The following is a 19,309-nucleotide window of genomic DNA, read 5'->3' as shown; positions in this document are numbered from 1 at the left end:
CCTCATCCATATTTCCTTTAAACCATTCAATAAAACTGAGCTCAGCAACTGGGATCATCTTCATTCATACTGTGTAACAATTTTAGTAAATAAATTTCCACCTGGCTCTTTTGAGAATGTGGTGTACACTTTGCTGATTTTAGTCTTATAGGCAGCTTGCTTTACAGTTTTCATGGTGATTGGGCAAATCTCTGCAACACCACATCAGAAATTTCCTCACTTCATTTCTGTTGGCTTTCACCTTCTCAAAGACCCCACTCATCCAGTGGGGGTCTTCGAGATTTTTGCTTGCATGGATCTTGGACAGTATTGTATGCCTAAAATTTATCACAAATTCTGGAAATTGTTCTTTGTAATGGTGGCTTTGTGGCAAATTCATGTCTCCACTGTCTTTGAACTTCACACTTGCTCTTGGATTCCAATACTGCTTTAAAATTGTTTTGCACTGCTCAAACATCCAGATACCATGTTGTAAACAGCATGGTAGCTGGATGTTTGCATTATGGGTATCCTTTTGCTTTTTTTTTTTTTTTTTTTAAACAACTAATGCCATCTTTTATCAGAAAATACTAATCAAAGTGGAAAAAAATTTAAGTTCAACTGTAAACACATAATTAAAAATTTAGGATGAAAATGTGTGTGTATATCTTTTTGAGACACTGTAACATTACTGCAGCTACTTAAACTAACTGAATTGCATCTGAAGACAACACAAGTGTGAGGATTCCTTATAGCAATTACTTCTTTATCTAATAGTTTTAATTATTTAATAATATTAAGTGTTATATGGTCTGTAGGTGTATGTAATAATAGTTGCCTCACCCATAATTATGGTTTTTTTTAAAGGAGTAAGCAAATAATTTAAAAATAGCAAATTTATTATCAACTCATTCAGAACTATCTTTCTGTTTTCAAAATGCATGGTGAATGATACTTACATGGAATTATAAAATCGTAACGGTTTTTGCTGAGGTTCATATCCATTGTTCCTACACAACACGTTTTTGGATCTTCAATTACATCACCAAGTTTCTATAACAAAAATATATTTAGAATTTAGTATCATGCATGTTATTTTCATCTACAACAGAAAACAGTTAGATTCACTTAGACTGACAAAATGCAGAAAACAGTTAATGTTAAAGAAGAATTATATCCAATCAATAATTAGCAAAAGCTAATTATTGATTGGATGTACTGAATGGTGCTAGCCCTCGTCAGTGTACCATCAATGTATCCTATCTTCAATATTGGTGTTGTCATCATCATTTTACTTTTACTCTATTATTATATTATTAATTATATTTATTTATAGAGTATAACACATACACATAAAACCAACTCAGGCTATCACCTATATATATATATATATATAGGTGGAATTTATTTAATTTCCTTGAAAATTGGTGTCAAACTAAGTCAATGTAGACACACTGTACTGCACTGCACATTGTCTAATGCCATTCTGTGAATTTCCCATTCTTCTGACTACATTCTAATAACATAATAGTACTTCATTTTTTCATTATAAGACTTTAATGTAATTTTGATATTTCTTTAATATCTCTTTTACTTTTTGGCTCTCCTTTCTCTAAAGAGAAATAAACTCACACTGCAGATCTGCCTAATGTTATTATATAATATATCACAGAAGATCCAAGCTGAGGGCAGCAACTCTTAACTGCATCTAAGAGAGAACAACAAAGACTGTGTGTCATATGAATAAATAAAAATTGAGTAAATACGATGTTCAGAGGTGTTGATTTTGATATGACTCCAAATGATATTAGAACTTCAAATAACTCTAATATTAAAAATAGCAAGAGCTTCATTTGAAATAATCGCCTCTTTCACTGGAAAGGAAAAAGAAATATAGACAGACAGACAGAGAGGTGCACGTAAAAGATATCAAATATATGGCCTTACTTCAAATTCTAGTTCCAGTCCTGCTTTATCAGTATCACCAACTTTTTCTTTTAACAATTCATAGTGATCCCTGAGATGCCGAATTTCAATTTCAGTGTCACCAAACTGAGCATGCTCCATAAGGGCTCGGTAGACAAAGATATATTGTTTCTGTAATATTTGAATAACAGTATATAGTTGATTAATTAAACTCATGATATACAGTAATACCCCGAAGTTACGCGATAGGTGGGTCCGACGAAAATCGCGTAAGTCGAATTTGCGTAAGTCGGGGTACAACTTTGCATATAAATACATATAAATTTTGCTTAATTGGGACCAAGGACTAACAAAAACACTAGTTTAGAAAAAAAATATTAATAAAATTGCAGTTCTTTATACATATTAATACAAAATATGTATTAAAAAAACAAATGACTTACGTTAAAAAGTTATTTCGATGTCGATGGCTTCATAAAATCTAACAAATTCGTCTGACGACACAGCGCGTTCTTTTTTTCACGCAGAATTTCTTCGTAGCAAGCTAATAATTTTTTTATTCCTTGCTTTGTAGCTATAACGCGTTCTTCGTTGGAGTCTATGTTTTCTAAAATTTTTAAGCCCTTTACAATTGAGCCCTTTTCAATTTTCAACCTGTCAAGTTTGCAATTGTCATGTGCTTTTCGCCGTTGCTTTATTTAGGCCTGTAGCACGTGCAATATCACATGGTCTTTCATTTCGCTCAAAGCGTTTCACAATTTCATATTTTTTTCCTCTATCGACAGAGGCGGACTGGCCATAAGCCTTACCGGGGAAACCCCGTGGGCCAGTGTGATCTTGGCCATAAACCATAGTATGAGGCCACTATAAATTTTCCCGGGTAAGAATTTTTGACCCAGTCCGCCTCTGTTTATCGATAATTGCTTTTCTTTTTCTCTCTGAATCTGCAGTGTCTTCACCAGGACGCTTCCTTTTCACACCTTTTAATTAAGTATTTTACTCATTTTTAGGGAATAAAGCACAATTACAAAACGAGGAGGCACGCTTGATACGCATAAACAAAGCTGCGCGCATGTAGCAACTGAATAAACAACACCATAAAGGCAGAGATACACTATTAACACCTCACATTTCTAGGGGTTACTACCATAAAACAATAAAAATCCAGTTGCGTTTCTGCTAGTGAAATCTGTTATAAACTGGTAGTAAACTCGATCTAATTGCATTTGCGATTATACCGATAGCTGGAATTGTGTTGGTTTTTACGTTATTATGGTGAAATGTGTTTCCCCTTCACTGATATAAAAAACATAAAAGCAACAAAGTTGAATTTTGTTCATCTTTCGCTCTCATTCTCCGCCGTCGCACCGTATATCGATAACATATGAAAAACGACCTTGAAGATAGTGGGCGGCAGCGTTGCCAAACGAAAAAATCAGGAACCGCGTAACTCCGAGTTCGCGTAAGTCGGGGTAGCGTAAGTCGGGGTATTACTGTATAGATATCTAAAGCACATGTAATATGTAATCAATAATGCAGTTTAACCTTGAAGTAATGTGCGTATCGAGGAAAGGGAATAAGATCTGTTTATAATAAAACATACTTCATGGAACTTAAAAATCTTCATTTTAGATAAATGTAAGTTGCAAAAATGTAGAACTGTACAGCCCTGTATATATTTTAATTTATTATTATTATTCCTTTATTATCATCATAAACATACAAACATAAGAGGAGAAGTACCTCCCAATGCAATCACAGTGGGAGTTACAAAACAAAATATTCTGCATGTATATTAATTACATATTTATTTTACAAGAAGCAAAATCACACAAAAAAAGGTTTTGCATATACTACAGCCTTTTACCTTTATAATTTAAAGTATATTTTTTCATAGAGTTAAAATATTTGACACAATTTGTCAACAAATCAGCATTAATAGTATATAAATTTATTAAAGTAATTCCAGTACTAATAAAAAAAAATAATAATCCATTTTCTTTAATTCAAATGATATACTCCTACAAAGGTAGGTTGTAGCTTCTAGACTACTAATTGGAATATATCATTCAATCCAGTCTTGATACTGGAACCAAAATATATGCAGTAACTGCAGATTTTAACATAAAATTTAAATTTCAGGAAAAAATTTTTTAACCACAACAATTATTTAAACAAAGTTGGTGATATTTTTTTCATTTTTATCTTAATGAATATAATTTTTCTAAATCATCTCCAATATACATAACTTATGTCTGTTTTCCCAAATTGTATTGCATTATTAGGTTGATCAAACAAAACTTTTAGAACACAACTTTTTACCATTCTTCAATTTGCATATCATTTAAAATTTTATTTCCTATACTTAAAAGTTTGCTTTTTCAAATCACTGTAGCCATGATAACAAAAAGAATGTTTGGCAGTTTCACCTTTCAATGGTCATGTGAAGTGAACACTCAGTAATGTACAGTACAGCTATTTTGGGTTAAAGGCATATTTTTTCCCCCTATTCTAATTGATCTATGGCAGGAGGAAGCCTATTGTTGTTAATGAGCAAGATTAATCTCCCTGATGTACTCTAGTGTTCTACTATCTAGCCCTGCTATATAGAAGCAAAGGTTCTTTGTAATGCTTCTGTAATATGGAGTACACTTCTAAGTAACTGGTTTTTATTTTATTATTTTTTTTAATGGCAACAAAATTTAAGTCAGTTATTAGTGATGTGGTGAAAGTGACTATAAACATCTTTGAGTTATTACCAAGCCAAATGCATACATAACAGACTACTGCACATTTACGAATGCCTAGATAAAGGAGATTCAGTTGTTTGTTAATTGTTTTACTTGTGTTTTTATTTATTTATTTTTACTTGCATACAGGTAACAGTAATTCCTAGCAATCAAATACTTGCTGTAGTTTCAGCAATAGGTTGATGTGGTAAAAAAAAAGGGTTAAATCTTTAGTCATTTATTTCTTGTTCTGTGTGTAATAAATATTAGTGGAATACTTAAATTTGTAAACATTAATTATCATCAATGTTTTGCCAAGGACAGGTACGAGCAAACGCTTCAACCACCACTTTCCATATCTTTCTTTCTATCCTTGGTCTTTCTCTTCTTTATATTCACTTTCCTTTCTCAAATCATCTATCACAGTTTTCCTTAATCTCTCTCTGGCCTTTCCCCCTCAAATTTTCACTCCATCACATTCTTCATCAATCCCTCATCTTGCAACACTTGTGCAATCCAATTTCTCTTCCATTTTCTGATTATTTCAGTCAAACATATTTTCTTACCCACTTTCTCAAAAGCTCCTCATAAGATACATAAAGCAGACGTTTATGTATCAGGTGTGTTTGGATAATGAATTTAAAAATTTTTAATTGGATATAATTTAGATTAATCTTAAGTAAGTCTAAGAAAGCTTGAAAATAATTTTAGTATTCACACAGCTTTCATGCCTAGTTAAGCCACATCCTGAGTACTGCATACAGGTGGCATTAGAAGATGTATAAGTTAATTGGCTCCTCTACTGAAATGGGCACAGAGAAGAGCACCGAGATTAGTGCGGGAAACAAAAGAGTGCTCTTAACAAGAAAGGCTTCAGTTCTGAAAATTGCAGCTTCTGGAGACTAGGCACTGGCAAGGAGATCTAAGTGAGGTGTTTAAAGCTTTGAATGGACTGAGTAAGCTCAATGCCAGTGGCATCCTTCCTGTTGCTCAAACCTCACACATATGAGGGGCATAAATTCAAATTGAGGAAGATAGCTGCAGGGCAGGAATTGCCTTCAGTCAGAAGGTTGTTGACTATTACAGGGGATGTGAACAGGTGATATGGGTTTTTTCTTTCTTTTTGTTTGACTGATGCTATATAAGCTTGCTTTCTTGCATAATTTGCCATTATTTTTTTCTAGGTTCAAGTAATCAGTGAAAAAAAAAAGTAGCTTTTATATTATTGATTTTTAATAATAACAAAGACTGGATCATATGCATCAATATATTTTCAAGGATACTTACCAATGATTGGACTAAAAAATTTCTTTGTCTCCTTAAATTACAGACATGGGCATAAATATCAACTTGCCCTTCATCTTCTAGCTGTTGCAATAGGCTATCAACAGCAACAAAAGTACCTGTTCGGCCAACACCAGCACTACAAATGAAAGAATACAAAGTAATGTAAATTTAATATTTTATTTTTTTAAAATAAAAAGAAATACATAGAATAAAAAATGGTATTCTAATTGAATACATTCATTTCTTTCTACAGTGTTTATTAGGAGAAAACAGTATGTGCTAGATGATTTCATGAACATTATTTACAAATATAAAACATGGTTATAAAGTTGTTTGTTAGAATTTAATTTAAATAATTTTAAAATACACAAAATAAACTTCTATGCAATAAAAGCCCCATGAAATCATTCAATAGCACAAGACTATAAAAATAAGGTCTTGCTATTGCTTCCATCTATTAAATTTATTTATTTTTCTTAAAATTAATTTTTGAAGATTCTAATTTTTTTTTTTTATCAGCCCCTTTATTTCATACCAGTTCATATCACTTTACTTATCATAGTATTTATTTCTATGTCTAATCACCACTCTTCATTAAATACTTTCCCAGGTACTTGTAAAAAAAATTACAAATTTTTTTCCAAATTTTGGTTATTTAGTTTACAATCTAAATGTTTCTTGTCTCTCTCTACTTTCATAACTTTTATTTTTGTGTATTTAATTTTGTATCAAAATTTCTACAACCTTTATATTATTCAGAGAGCCTTTAAGATCTTGCAAACTACTATTTATCAGCCTAATATGACCCACATATGATGATTCATATTTTTTACATCTCCTGGACTAATCTATGCCAGTGACTTACATTATTTTATTAAATAGTTCCTGAAAATTATAAAAAGAACTGGTGATAAGATGCAACCTGCTTCACCCCAAATTTAATCTTAAACCACTTTCCAATACTCCTATCAATCAATCAATCCTCACTGCAGTTTTTTATTTTTATTTCCCTTAAAATATGATCCTTGATGTCATACACTTTTTCCAGCTTAACAAATCTTCAGCATGTTTTTTATGTTTGAATGATAGGCACAAAGACAGTGTTCTTATTAAGATTTTCTGTGAGGACAGCAGTTGGAAACTGGGTGTCTGTTTGATCTGTTTATGCTTTTAAAAGGGTTTGGTGAGCTAAATGCTGAGGATACCCTTACACAGGCATGTAATATACATAAAGGGAAAACAAAATGAAAGGGAATAATTGTGTAATACTGTCTAAAAATTTTAATTTAGTCAAATAGTGATTGAATTCTTATCAGAACTAAAATGGTCTTGGGCAGGACACATAGCCCGAAGACACGATGACAGATGGACTAAGAAAATAACAGAATGGTATCCAAGAGGAGCTAGAAGAAAACCTGGAAGATAAAGGCGGAGATGGATAGATGAAATTCATGAGTTTGTGGGCCAGTGCCCATGTAAATGGATGGCCAGTGCTCAAAACAGAAAGAACTGGAAAGTTGCTGGAGAGGCCTTCATCCTGCAGTGGATTGAAAATGGCTGATGATGATGATGATGAGTGATTGAATTCTGGAATAAATTCCCAAATACTTATGTAAAGGTTGGAAGTTTATTTAAATTTAAAGAGAGCTTGGGAAAATTCTTGAAAAATAATGGAGGACCATCTATGACAGTTATATGGCAGTCACAGCATGGATTTGTTAAGGGGTGATTTGTCTGACCAATCTGATTGGATACTTTAATGCGGTAAGAAAGTAAATGGATATAAAAAATAATACTGACATCATAAACTCTGATTCCAGGAAAAGCTTTTGGTGCTGTTCTACATAAAACACTGCTGTACAGATTGAAGCAGTGTGGCATTTGGGGGAAAGTTATTACTTCTATGGATAAAGGGATGGTTGAGTAGGAGAAGAGAGTGGTTATCAATGGGCATTACTCTTCTTGGAGTAATGCTATTAATGAAGTTCTCCAGTGTTTAGTGCTGGGCCTGTTGTTTTCATTAATGAGATTGATGAAGGTATATGACACTTAATGTTTAAGCTTGCAGATAATACAAAAGTTGTTAGAGCTGTTAATGAGAGCAATCAGGGTATGCTGCTACTGTAACAAGATCTAGAAAAATTAGGCAGATTGCCGCGACAAGTGGCAACTGAAATTTAACATTGACAAACACAAGGCACCACACATGGTTATCAGTAAGCCCAGAATAACATACCAACTGTGATACCACACTGGGGGTAGCAGAGACAAAAAACACTTGGAGGTAATTGCACAGCCAGACATGAAGTTCTCTGAACAGTGCAGTCCTCTAGGACAGCTCTAGATTTTGTTCTAGGATTTTGTCAGTGATATAATGATATATACAAGAATTTTGCTGTTGTTTAAGGCAATGATTAGGCAACATCTTGAGTACTGCATACAGGTCTGGAAGCCTTATTTTAGAAAGGATGTGGATCTGTTGGAATGGGTGGCAAAAGAGCAACAAGATTAGTGAAGTCAAAAAAGGGGTATCCTTACCAAGAAAGGCTCCAGTTCTGAAATTTGCAGCAGTTGGAAACTAAGTATCTGTGAAGAGATCTGATTGAGGTGTGTTTAAGGCTTTGAATGGATTGACACAAATTTAAATCGAGGAAGGGTGGTTGTAGGATAGATGTGAGAAAATTTGCTTTTAAGCGGGTAGTTTGAATAAATTTAAGGAAGAACTAGGCAAATTTATTAGAGGTTTGGACAGGAGATGTGGAAAGTGTGGGTTTTTTTTTTTTTTTTTTTTTTTAGCTAATGTGTATAAGCTTGCTTTCTTGCATCATTTTCCGCTACTAATACTGATATATAAAAGGTAAAGAATGGTTACATTCAGATTTTTTAGCTGATTTTATATTGCTTTTTTTTTTTTTTTTTTACATCATTTTGTCAATAGTAATAATTGCTTCATACTATTGACCTAATGTTATATTTAATTTGTTTTTCTCATTTATAGGATAAACAGTTTAAATAGTAGAAAATAAATTTAGGAAACTCACCTGCAGTGGACTAGTAGGGGACCTCTGTCTGAACAATAATGTTCACTAACCCTCTTGATAAATCGCAGCAACCAGGATGGCTGTTCTGGAGCTAAGAAATCCTTCCACATCACAAAATGAAAATGCAACAATTCCCTTTCCTCAGTAAGGCCTTCCTGTTACAAAATTTAAAATCTTTTAATTATAGTTTTCCAGTAAAATCAATTGTTTTCAAATTTGTTTAGATTCTTATTGGAGTAAGTGATAATTAGAATTCCATACGGTATCCTTTTGCATCAATACTATTTGTGTCCCATCAATTATTTGTGTATATATGCTCTCTTCATACAAAAACAATAAACACATATTAACTAAAAATTAGGCACGCATATAGGATTTTTCTTTGGAGAAGGCTGTGGATCAGAGTTGCTTCTTTGACCTAAGGAAAATTACTCAGTCCCTCTCTCATTTTCATTGAGTCTTTTAAAAAAATCTAATGTGGTCAATACAGGATAGCTTATGCACACCAAACCTTGAAGCTATAACATGCCCACAGAGAGATGTGTCAACATATTGAGATATATCTGTGAGCATAATTTTTTTATTGCCATTATGAACATTAACATGTTCATAATGGCAGTAAAAAAATATACACATTCTAACATAGCTATGTATAAATACAGTAAACCCCCGCTATTCACGGGGGTTACGTTCCTGAGAAATACCGCGAATACTGAGTTCTGGTTCCCATAGTAATAAAGGGGTTCCGTTCCAAAGTATGAAATATATAAGAAAAACTAGTCTAAAATTTTGTCCATGTATGTATTATATGTACTTTCATAATATGACTATGTACATAGACAGTACATAGTGAAATGCAAGCATATGGCATCGAAATGAAAATAAGAAACAATTTAATATTAAATGTAATATTTATTAGAAATTTCAAACAAATCTTTCAAACCAGCGCCTTTCCTAGCTAAAACACATATCCCGCTAGTGCTATCACCACGCTAAAGTAAGTGTTGATAAAGGAGTTTTGCCTTTTCACGAATGATGAGTGAACTTAACGGAATTTTATTTTGAGTTCGGTCTTCTATCCACAGATTTAAAGCTTTTTCCATTTTTTCTAATTTAACATCATGAGTTACAGAGCAAATTTTTGAAGCAATTAGTGTGTTTTCACGGACACTACGGCGGATTTTTTCTTCCGATTTCTTGATTGATTGTACCGTTGACTCATTGATTTTATAATATTTTGCCACTGAGGAGACACTTTCACCATTAAAAATTTTGTCTAATAACTCAATTTTATTCGGTAATATCATCACCTTCTTTGATCTTTTCACATTTCCCTTGTTATTCGTAGCCATATTTTTGTACGGGTTAGAAAGAACTTGTCCACAATAAAGTCACTTTCTTCCGTTAAAACACTCAAAAAAAGTCTGTTTTACACTGCAAAACTTTTGTAAGCATATCAATTTATAAATTGATAAATTTATTCAATTTATAAGCATATAAATTAAAAGCAAACGACGAAACCGTCCATGACAAGCGCATAACACATACTGAACAAGGATTAGCGAGAAACATCCACGCTCGCGATTTTGTCACCTCTCTCCCCACCCATTGAGCGCTGTTTTGACCAGGTTAATCTTAGCCACTCCCATGTTTTTTTATGGCGGAAAATGTTCATGCCGCTTTAAAATTCACATTTTTTTAGGTTTCATTTTATATTAAATCAGCGACCGTGAATATGCGAATACAGATACAGCGAAAAGCGGGGGTTTACTGTATTTCTCATTTTTTTTTATTTCAGAATTTTTTGAACAATTGAGATGATCAGTACATAGTTTTAGTGTAAATGGAATCACTCCTTCATAGTCTAAGGCTCTAGCCAAAAAATGTCTTTTAGTGTAAACAGAATCTTGAATTTAATTGCATTGATACAATTTTTTTCATATGCATTTTTGTAAGCATCAGAAAAGGCTATAACTCTCTACCAGAAGTAATCAACCTCTTAAACTTGTATTTAAGTTGTTTCTGGAATCTCTATCTATGGCCAAACATCAGTAATGCATCTTTGATTTTCATTAATTTTCTATTGAGTAAATAAATTAAATGAAAATATATTATAATTATATAATAATTTAAAAACTAATAACAGAATAAAAATTAAGCTATATTATACTGTAAATTAAATAATGAAACAATTATTGGATTATTATCTTGAAATATGTAGCATTTATATAGTAGCTAATGTCTACTATATAAATGCTACATATAAGAATTTAAATCAGCAGCCACGAGCAGTAATACAGAAAGACAAATGATACTGAAACTGAAGAATAGCGATGGTGTACTTATAAACAGCAGAGAAGGCATAATTCAAATAGCAGAAGACTACTATAGAGAATTATACAAGGAGCAAGGGAATGATGCCAGCAGTGGGGAAGATGGATTGCAAATTAGCAACACATACGACATACCCGATATTCTTCCTGATGAGGTAGAACATGCACTGAAGAATCAGAAAGCCCCAGGGGAAGATGAAGTTACTGTAGAGTTGTTAAAATTGGGAGGAAGAGACATAACACAAAAACTGGCAAGGCTCTTCACAAAGTGCATTAGAAAAGGTGTGATGCCTAAGCAGTGGAATAATGCAATCATAGTTTTGCTGCATAAGAAAGGAGATAAATCAGAAATTGGAAATTATAGACCAATTAGCTTGTTATCCCACATCTACAAGTTGTTCACAAGGGTCATTACTAACAGATTAGAAAGAATACTTGATGAGAATCAACCGAAAGAGCAAGCTGGCTTTAGGACAGCATTCTCAACTATGGATCACCTTCACGTAATATCACAGCTAATGGAGAAGAGAAAGCAAATGAATATAAAACACCATTATGCCTGGCATTTGTGGATTATGAAAAGGCATTTGACTCCATACAGCATAAGGCAATGTTTCGGACACTGGAAAGACAAGGCATAGATACCCCATATATTATGATTTTGAAGAAAATATATGAGAATGCTACCTCCTTTATTAGACTAGACAAAGACAGTAGGAAATTTAAAATCGAGAAAGGAGTTTGACAAGGAGACACAATATCTCCTAAGCTGTTTACTGCTGCCCTTGAGGAAGCTTTCAGAAGATTAGACTGGTCACAGAAAGGAGTCAATGTGAACGAAGAGTACCTAAACCATTTACGATTTGCAGATGACATTGTGGTCATAAGCTACGATCCCAAAGAATTAGAGGAAAATCTTAATCAGTTATGCAGAATTAGTAAGGATTTTGGACTAAAGATGAATATGGCTAAAACAAAAGTAATGATGAACAAATATGCCACAGAAAGGGAAATAATGATTGAAGGAGCAGTAATTGAAAAGGTGGAGTCATATACTTATCTGGGACAAGTTATTAGCTGTAATAATGATAAATGGCTGGAAGTCAAGAGAAGAATAAATTTTGGATGGATAGCATTCAGGAAATATAGTCACATACTGAAGAGCAATATCCCAGTTTGTCTGAAATGTAAAATAATGAACCAATGTATATTCCCCACCATGACTTATGGAAGTGAAACTTGGGCATTCACCAAAAGAATGGAAGAGAAGCTGAGACCTACACAGCGAAAAATGGAACGAATTATATTGGGAATCAGACTGTTAGATAAGAAGAGAAACACATGGCACATGGATTAGGCAGAAAACTCAAGTAAAGGACATTCTTATCAAAACTAAAGAACTAAAATAGTTACATAGCTCGAAGACATGATGACAGATGGACTAAGAAAATAACAGAATGGTACCCAAGAGGAGCTAGAAGAAAACCTGGAAGACAAAGGTGGGGATGGATAGATGAAATTCATGAGTTTGTGGGTAGTAAATGGATGGCCAGTGCTCAAAACAGAAGGAACTGGAAAGTTGCTGGAGAGGCCTTCATCCTGCAGTGGATTGAAAATGGCTGATGATGATGATGAATGTCTAGTATCCAATAAATTAACCTTACAAAAATGCATGGTAAAAGTAAATCAATTTATTTAAATTCTCATTTGCACAGTTCACAATGCTGTGGCACACAGCGATGAGCATAGCAATGTGAACTATACAAATGAGTTTGCAAGTGATGCTGTTCTAAAAAAAAATACTTAATTAAATAAAATTTAGTAATGACATGATTAAACAAACTACATCTTTGGATTTATGTATTATTGTGAATTTGATTTTTCATCATTTCCATTCCCAAAGCATATGGTATTCTTGTACAGTATACGTTGAAACCATCAGTGAAATATGTGTTAAAAAATGGCTTTTACATATTTGCTGAGTTTCTTAGATCAGACATAAATTTATTCAAATGATTAGCAATATAAAATATATATCAGTTTTTCATTATTTTAATTAAATGATGAGCCATGAAAAGCTCAATTATTATTCAGTTAAAATAATGACAATGAATATTTGAAACAGTATTTCTCAGATAATGAAATATTTCACATTACCCTTGTATGCTCCACATGAAATCGTCTCACCACATAATCTGAATATTTTTTTGTACTTATCACTGAGACAATAAAGAGCTTTTCAATTTCCTTAGGTCCATCATCACACCAATACTGGGCACATTTTACCTGCAATAGAAAGAAATAAATACAGGTTAAATATTTGCAATGAATAATGTATTTATTACATATAAATTTATGTAAGGCAGTGAAATGGTTTCATTCACTATTCTGAATTACATTCCATGCAGGTCACTCACTGGAGGCAGTTTTATACTTCATTTTTATTATCATGTGACAGTGTTAACAATAATTGAATCTTCTGTTCTTATATTACTACAGAGAAGCCAGCCACTCTTTGTAAGAGCAGATGGTTTCTCTGTGGAAATAAGAGGGCTCCAATCCTCTTGTACCCACTTGCATTATGAGATTCAGCCTTCTGCTACTTCTTAAAAGTTTATATTTGTGTCTCTTTGGTCTTGTCTTGTCTGCTCTGCTATTAAGAATATTACTGATTCATGCATTTTATCGATCCTCTTCAGAGCCTTATACATCTTCATCAGTTAATCCCCTCCTCCCAAGATGCTTCACTGCTGAGCTTTGCAGTCTGTACATAAAAAATAAAAGTCTGTACATAGCTGTTCCTTTTAGTCATTAAGCACTTTCTCAACATTCAGATAATCAGAAAACTTTGACAGATTTTCCTATATTTCCTCATCAACATTTCTAAGTCTCTTAGAGTCCCCCTTATTTCTAATAAGTTGTAAATAAAGGGGGGGAGCTCTAATAGACCCACTGTCTGCCTGGGCTTAATTTGATTCTGAATGAACTGATCACTTCAACTAGGTTTTTAATAAGAAGTATATCCATTCCCCCTCCCCATCCTTCCTGTCCAAACTGTATTCAACATAATAAAATTCTTCATCCCTTATCTCTGAATGGCATCGTGCCTTAGCCATTCAATATTATCATTAGTTGTTCAGACCAGTAGCTCAAATTCATTTTGTTTAAAACACTCCTGGAATTTACTATAAAGATGAGTTAAATTTTATATTCAATTACTGTTTATTACGCTGATATATTCTTTATAGCTATTAAAGCAATTTTTTCCCTCTGGTTGGTCTGTTGGTGATTTCAGCACTTATTCTAATCTCTTTCCTTGAATATGGTAATTTGAGGGAAGATGCAAGTACAAGGGGGTATCAAAAAGTTCATACCCTGACCTAGATAAAACATCAGTAGGAAGATGCCGTTTTTAATATAAGTTGTCTACATATTCAATAACAAACATGTGAAATTTCATTCCTGTAGGTAATCATACACCAGAGGTGGAGCCCGGAATCTGAGGAAGGATGCTATAGTTGATAAAGTGGAGTATTGAGCAGTGATCAAGTTCCTGCATTTGCAGGGCAAGAAAGCTCAGGAAATTGATGAAGAAATGAAAGCTGTGTATGGGCAGAATTGTCCATTTTTTTTTTTTTTTTTTTTTTTGGTTAGTTGTTGGCGCATCGGCTTCTGTGGCCATATTACACCTCCCAAGGTTTTTGCATTTTCTACTCTGATCCAAGCCTGAGGCGGGATTTGAACCTGCGACCTTTGGGTTGCCAGGCAGGCAATTTACCCACCTGGCTAGCCCGGTCAGCAAACTGTCCATCCTATGACACTGTAAAAAGTGGAAATGGTCGTACAAGTGTCTTTGATGAGCCAAGAGAAGGAAGGTTATCCACAGACAATGAGATGGTTGTAAAGATTGAGCAGCTGGTGCTGAGTGACAGATGTGTGACAATTCATTTCATTGCAAATGCATTGGGAATTAGTTATGGGTCTGCCCACAGCAGTTTACATGATCATTTGCACATATTTAAGGTCTCTGCACAATGGGTTCCAAGATTGTTGACGCCTTTGCAGAAGCAATGTCGAATGCAATGTTCTTGCCAACTGTTGAATTTGTGTAATGCGGATGTTGAGAACATTTTTGATTGGTTGGTGAAAAATGACGAATGCTGGTGTACCAGTATGATCCGGAGACTAAAGACATGTCAAAGCAGTGGAAGCACACCTCCTCCCCACCTCTCAAAAAGACAAAGACCACTCGAACTGTGAAGAAGGTGATGTTGTCCATGTTTTGGAACAGAAAAGAGGTTATCCTGACAGATTACCTACTTCGTAGTTCCAACACTTACCGAAGAATACTACAGAAATCTTTTGTAAAAGTTACGCGATACTTTGAAGGTGAAAAGGCATGGAATGTTAATCAAAGGTGTAAGTCTTCTGTCAGACAATGCACCAGCTCACATGGCCATTGCCACCACCAACTTTGTTGCCCAGTGTGGCTTCGAACTACTGCAGCAAAAAGTGCGGCTTTGAACTACTGCTTCTTCTGACCTAGCACTGTTAGCATTCTTCTTGGTTTGAGAAATGCTGGACGCTGCTTTGATTTGTCTCAGGAAGTCATCAATGTAGCAGAATCGTGGTTTCAGGCAAAAAGTGCAGACTTCTATGATCAAGGCATTAAACAACTGATCGGAGAAATGTGTTACTATACATGGAGAATACATAGAAAAGGATTAAAGTTCCTGTGAAGTTTCACCTTTCTAGGTAAGGGTATGAACTATCTGATACCCCATCGTATAGTGATTAGTGGCCTGGGCCTTGGCCCAGGCCACTAATCTCAATCTTTTCAGTGAACTTGCCTAACTCTCATCCCCCCCAATTAGAAGCCTCTATCTAAGTTGCGAGTTGCTGGAAAAACCTACAAACCAGGTTCCTTTTACAAACTAAGGCAGTTATGTCTTAGTTTGTAGAAGAAGAAATGTTTTCTTCTTAGAGTTAATCTTTTGTAAAAAGATTAACTCTCAACATCTCAATAAAACTCTCATGATAGAATCCATCCTATCATTGTAGAACTGCAGATGCAGTAACACTTTGACCCATCTCACAGAATTTTGCTAGCACAACCTTTAATTAACTGATAAGTGATCAACAACATACATTATCAGTTCTTCTACATGAAATACATACTTTGATTCTTTTTCCATCTGTCCTTATAGCAGGAAAGATTCATGATTTCATCGAATTAAATTTTTTGCTAAAATAATCTCCTTTGGAACAAAAGCAATGTCCATTTAATAATCCATGCCTGGGTCAAATATTTGGGAAAATAATACCAGGTATAGCACAAAACACTTAAATAATTGCTAAGCCCCAGATTCATTATTCTCCAGTACATCTTACTTTTTTCTGAGACTCAGCTTTGTCTACCAGTACATGAAATTTCAAACAAATCTCTGCACTCCCTACATCTAGCACAAAGAAATGAATCACTGTTAGCTAGAGATAGCTCTACATACATACTGTAGTTTGTACAAGTGACAAGACAGTGACTCAGATGAATCACCAGTGTAAATTGTTCCCTGAGTCACCCAATCTTGCATAATGCAAATATCCTACACTATAATTTATAACAGGGAACTGTATGCTAAATATATTTCTGCCCATGACTACTGCACTTCAGATGGCTGTATGAAAGATTAAATGTAACTTGTGAAAAAGGTAATAGAAGTGCACCCATTGACAGACTAAGAGTGCCACTGCTGTGACACTTGTTTGGATGTGACTATTAATTACATGAGAGAGAGAGAGAGAGAGAGAGAGATAGCTTTGCTTGAATGGCTTTGAAATAAACACCATTTACTTAAGTTTCTGGCTTTGTCTAAGTGCTAGCTGAGTTAGGTTCTGCTACTTATATATCATGAATCATGCAAAGTGCTAAGCAGTTCATTTGAAAACAAGAGAGCCTGTCTTGCATCATTTGTGGGGGTGTTGTAAGTGTTGTTATTTTTTACAATGTCCCAAGGTGAAGAAGTCAAAGGGGATGATAATCAAGCATAGTAGCTAGCAAAAAAAAAAAAAGAAAAAGTATCTATATTATCATAAAAGTAACAGTATAGCAGAGAAAGTACATATGTTTTTTTTTTTTTTTTCCTTGTAAAGTATGCAGATATTTTTTATCCCAAAAAGCAGGTAAATGAGCCCTTTGCTTCAGTATAATTTAATATTGCTGCTGGGTTGTGTATTGCTGTTAAATAAACTTCACAGCTGCTCTACTAGTTAGCATTACTTCTCTAAACATCCTTAAGACAAAAGCAGCAATTGAAAAACCCTCAGCAATATTTATGCAATAAGTTGCTCAATCACTATGCTAAAGTTGTGATCAGTTTATGAGGATCCTTTCTTTAGAAACCTGTTGTTTAAAAAATTCTCTCTTCTTTTCCACCTGAAGGTAAAGGACAAAAATTTTCCAGCATTTAATGTTCAAATAAATAGATAAGACTGCTTACTGCTGTTGGTTTTATGATGTGTCAGTATTTTAAACCATATTGCCCTAGTATGATGTCTGTGTAAGTGTGATTTATAAGTTGTTCAAGCTACAAAACCCAGAAAAATCATGGGGGATGGAAGAGGTCCTACTCTTGTAAATAAAAGGATGATAACTATTATAATCTAAATAAGCTCCAGAATTAGTAGGCTTATAGTAAAAATTCTACAAATTAGATTACCACAGTAGAACATAAGAAAATAAGATCTTACTGAGAAGATAAAATAAATGAATGACAAACATTAACAATTATATATCTTTATACATCTAGCAGTTTATGTTGGTAAAATCAAAACAGTTATGCAGTTTTAAAGGCCAAATCAAAATTACCTTTCCATGTTCTTCAATTCCAGTAAGCATGACTACTACAGTTACCCTATGTTCCCAGATCATTCTCCAGAAGTCTGTTACAGTGCGATCTAGTGGTCCTTGGGCACAAATAAAACTTTTTCTTCCTTTATAACCCTGGGAAAATAACAATCATATGCATTAAAAAACGTGTTGTGCATTTGAACAATTAACATATATTTATCTATAATAATCCTGAGTTTGTTTAAATGTCAAAAAACAAAACTGGAATGTATATGTTTAACTGGCATTTTTATAGTCAGAATCATGTGGTAAGGATGGAAAACACTGAATGGGGTGCCAAAAAAAAATACCATTTACAGCTATTAATCATTACTTTTTTTTATTGCTGTTAATTAATTTCTTAGCTGTTGTAATACATATTAAGTATAACAGTTCTAAACTCAGATGATTAAACTGAAATTCAACACACTTTTTTTTTTTTTTTTTTACCATTTGAAAGTACTGCTATAATTAAGCAAGTTTTGCTTATAAAGATACTATTGTTACCCATGCTCAAGTAATGAAAATTCTCAAAAAGTAACTTATGAATAGAAAATTAAAATTAAATGGCAATTAAACTCAGCATGGGAAGTAAATCAATAGATTTCTGCCAAAATGATGGCACTGTAGCCTACAAAAAAAAAAAAAAAAGAAAAAAGCAAGAAGACTATATGTCTGTAGTTTCTTTATTTTTTGTATGAGTGTTAACATTTACTCAAGGGATGGGCTTGCATAACCCTTCCTGCTTTTTCAGGCTGCAGTGGCATCATTTCAGCAGAAATCTGTTATTTTGCTTTCCGCAGTGAGTCTAGACATTATCTATTGCTTTTAAATTTTCTAGTTATCAATTAATTTATTTTTAAAATTTTATTTTATTTATTTTAATTATAATTCCTTGAGCACAGGCAACAGTATTACTTTACAAGCAAAATTCGGTGTTAAGACCATATGTTTTTGTAAGACAGTTATAAAATTTTTTTTAACATGGTAAAAAAAAAAAAAACTATAAAAAAATTAGAAGTATTGATTAAAAAAAGTATTTATTTTAATTGCTTACTTTGAAAATAAATGTCAGTGATTATGAATCATTAGTCAGGAGGAGCAGCAACATTTTTTCCCCCCCAATTG

The 19,309-nt window shown here is 33.5% G+C and overlaps 1 protein-coding gene across 1 annotated transcript in view; it reads right to left on the bottom strand.

Moving 5' to 3' along the window:
* The window catches only part of LOC150086058 (tyrosine-protein phosphatase 69D-like), a 495,496-nt gene that overhangs the window by 42,905 nt on the left and 433,282 nt on the right, over nucleotides 1-19,309 (bottom strand). The window contains exons 18-23 of the mRNA XM_090374352.1: nucleotides 18,161-18,295; nucleotides 13,453-13,581; nucleotides 8,963-9,117; nucleotides 5,922-6,057; nucleotides 1,927-2,076; nucleotides 939-1,032 (exon numbers count right to left, since the gene is read on the bottom strand). Coding sequence (XP_090230478.1) covers nucleotides 939-1,032; nucleotides 1,927-2,076; nucleotides 5,922-6,057; nucleotides 8,963-9,117; nucleotides 13,453-13,581; nucleotides 18,161-18,295 — 799 coding nt within the window. The remainder of the gene's footprint in view (nucleotides 1-938; nucleotides 1,033-1,926; nucleotides 2,077-5,921; nucleotides 6,058-8,962; nucleotides 9,118-13,452; nucleotides 13,582-18,160; nucleotides 18,296-19,309) is intronic.

Source organism: Mastigoproctus giganteus, chromosome 5 (assembly GCF_048544385.1).
Source record: "Mastigoproctus giganteus isolate SK-2022 chromosome 5, ASM4854438v1, whole genome shotgun sequence".
NCBI lineage: Eukaryota > Metazoa > Arthropoda > Arachnida > Uropygi > Thelyphonidae > Mastigoproctus > Mastigoproctus giganteus.
Note: the sequence above shows the minus strand (reverse complement) of the source record. Positions and strands in the feature narration are given on the sequence as shown.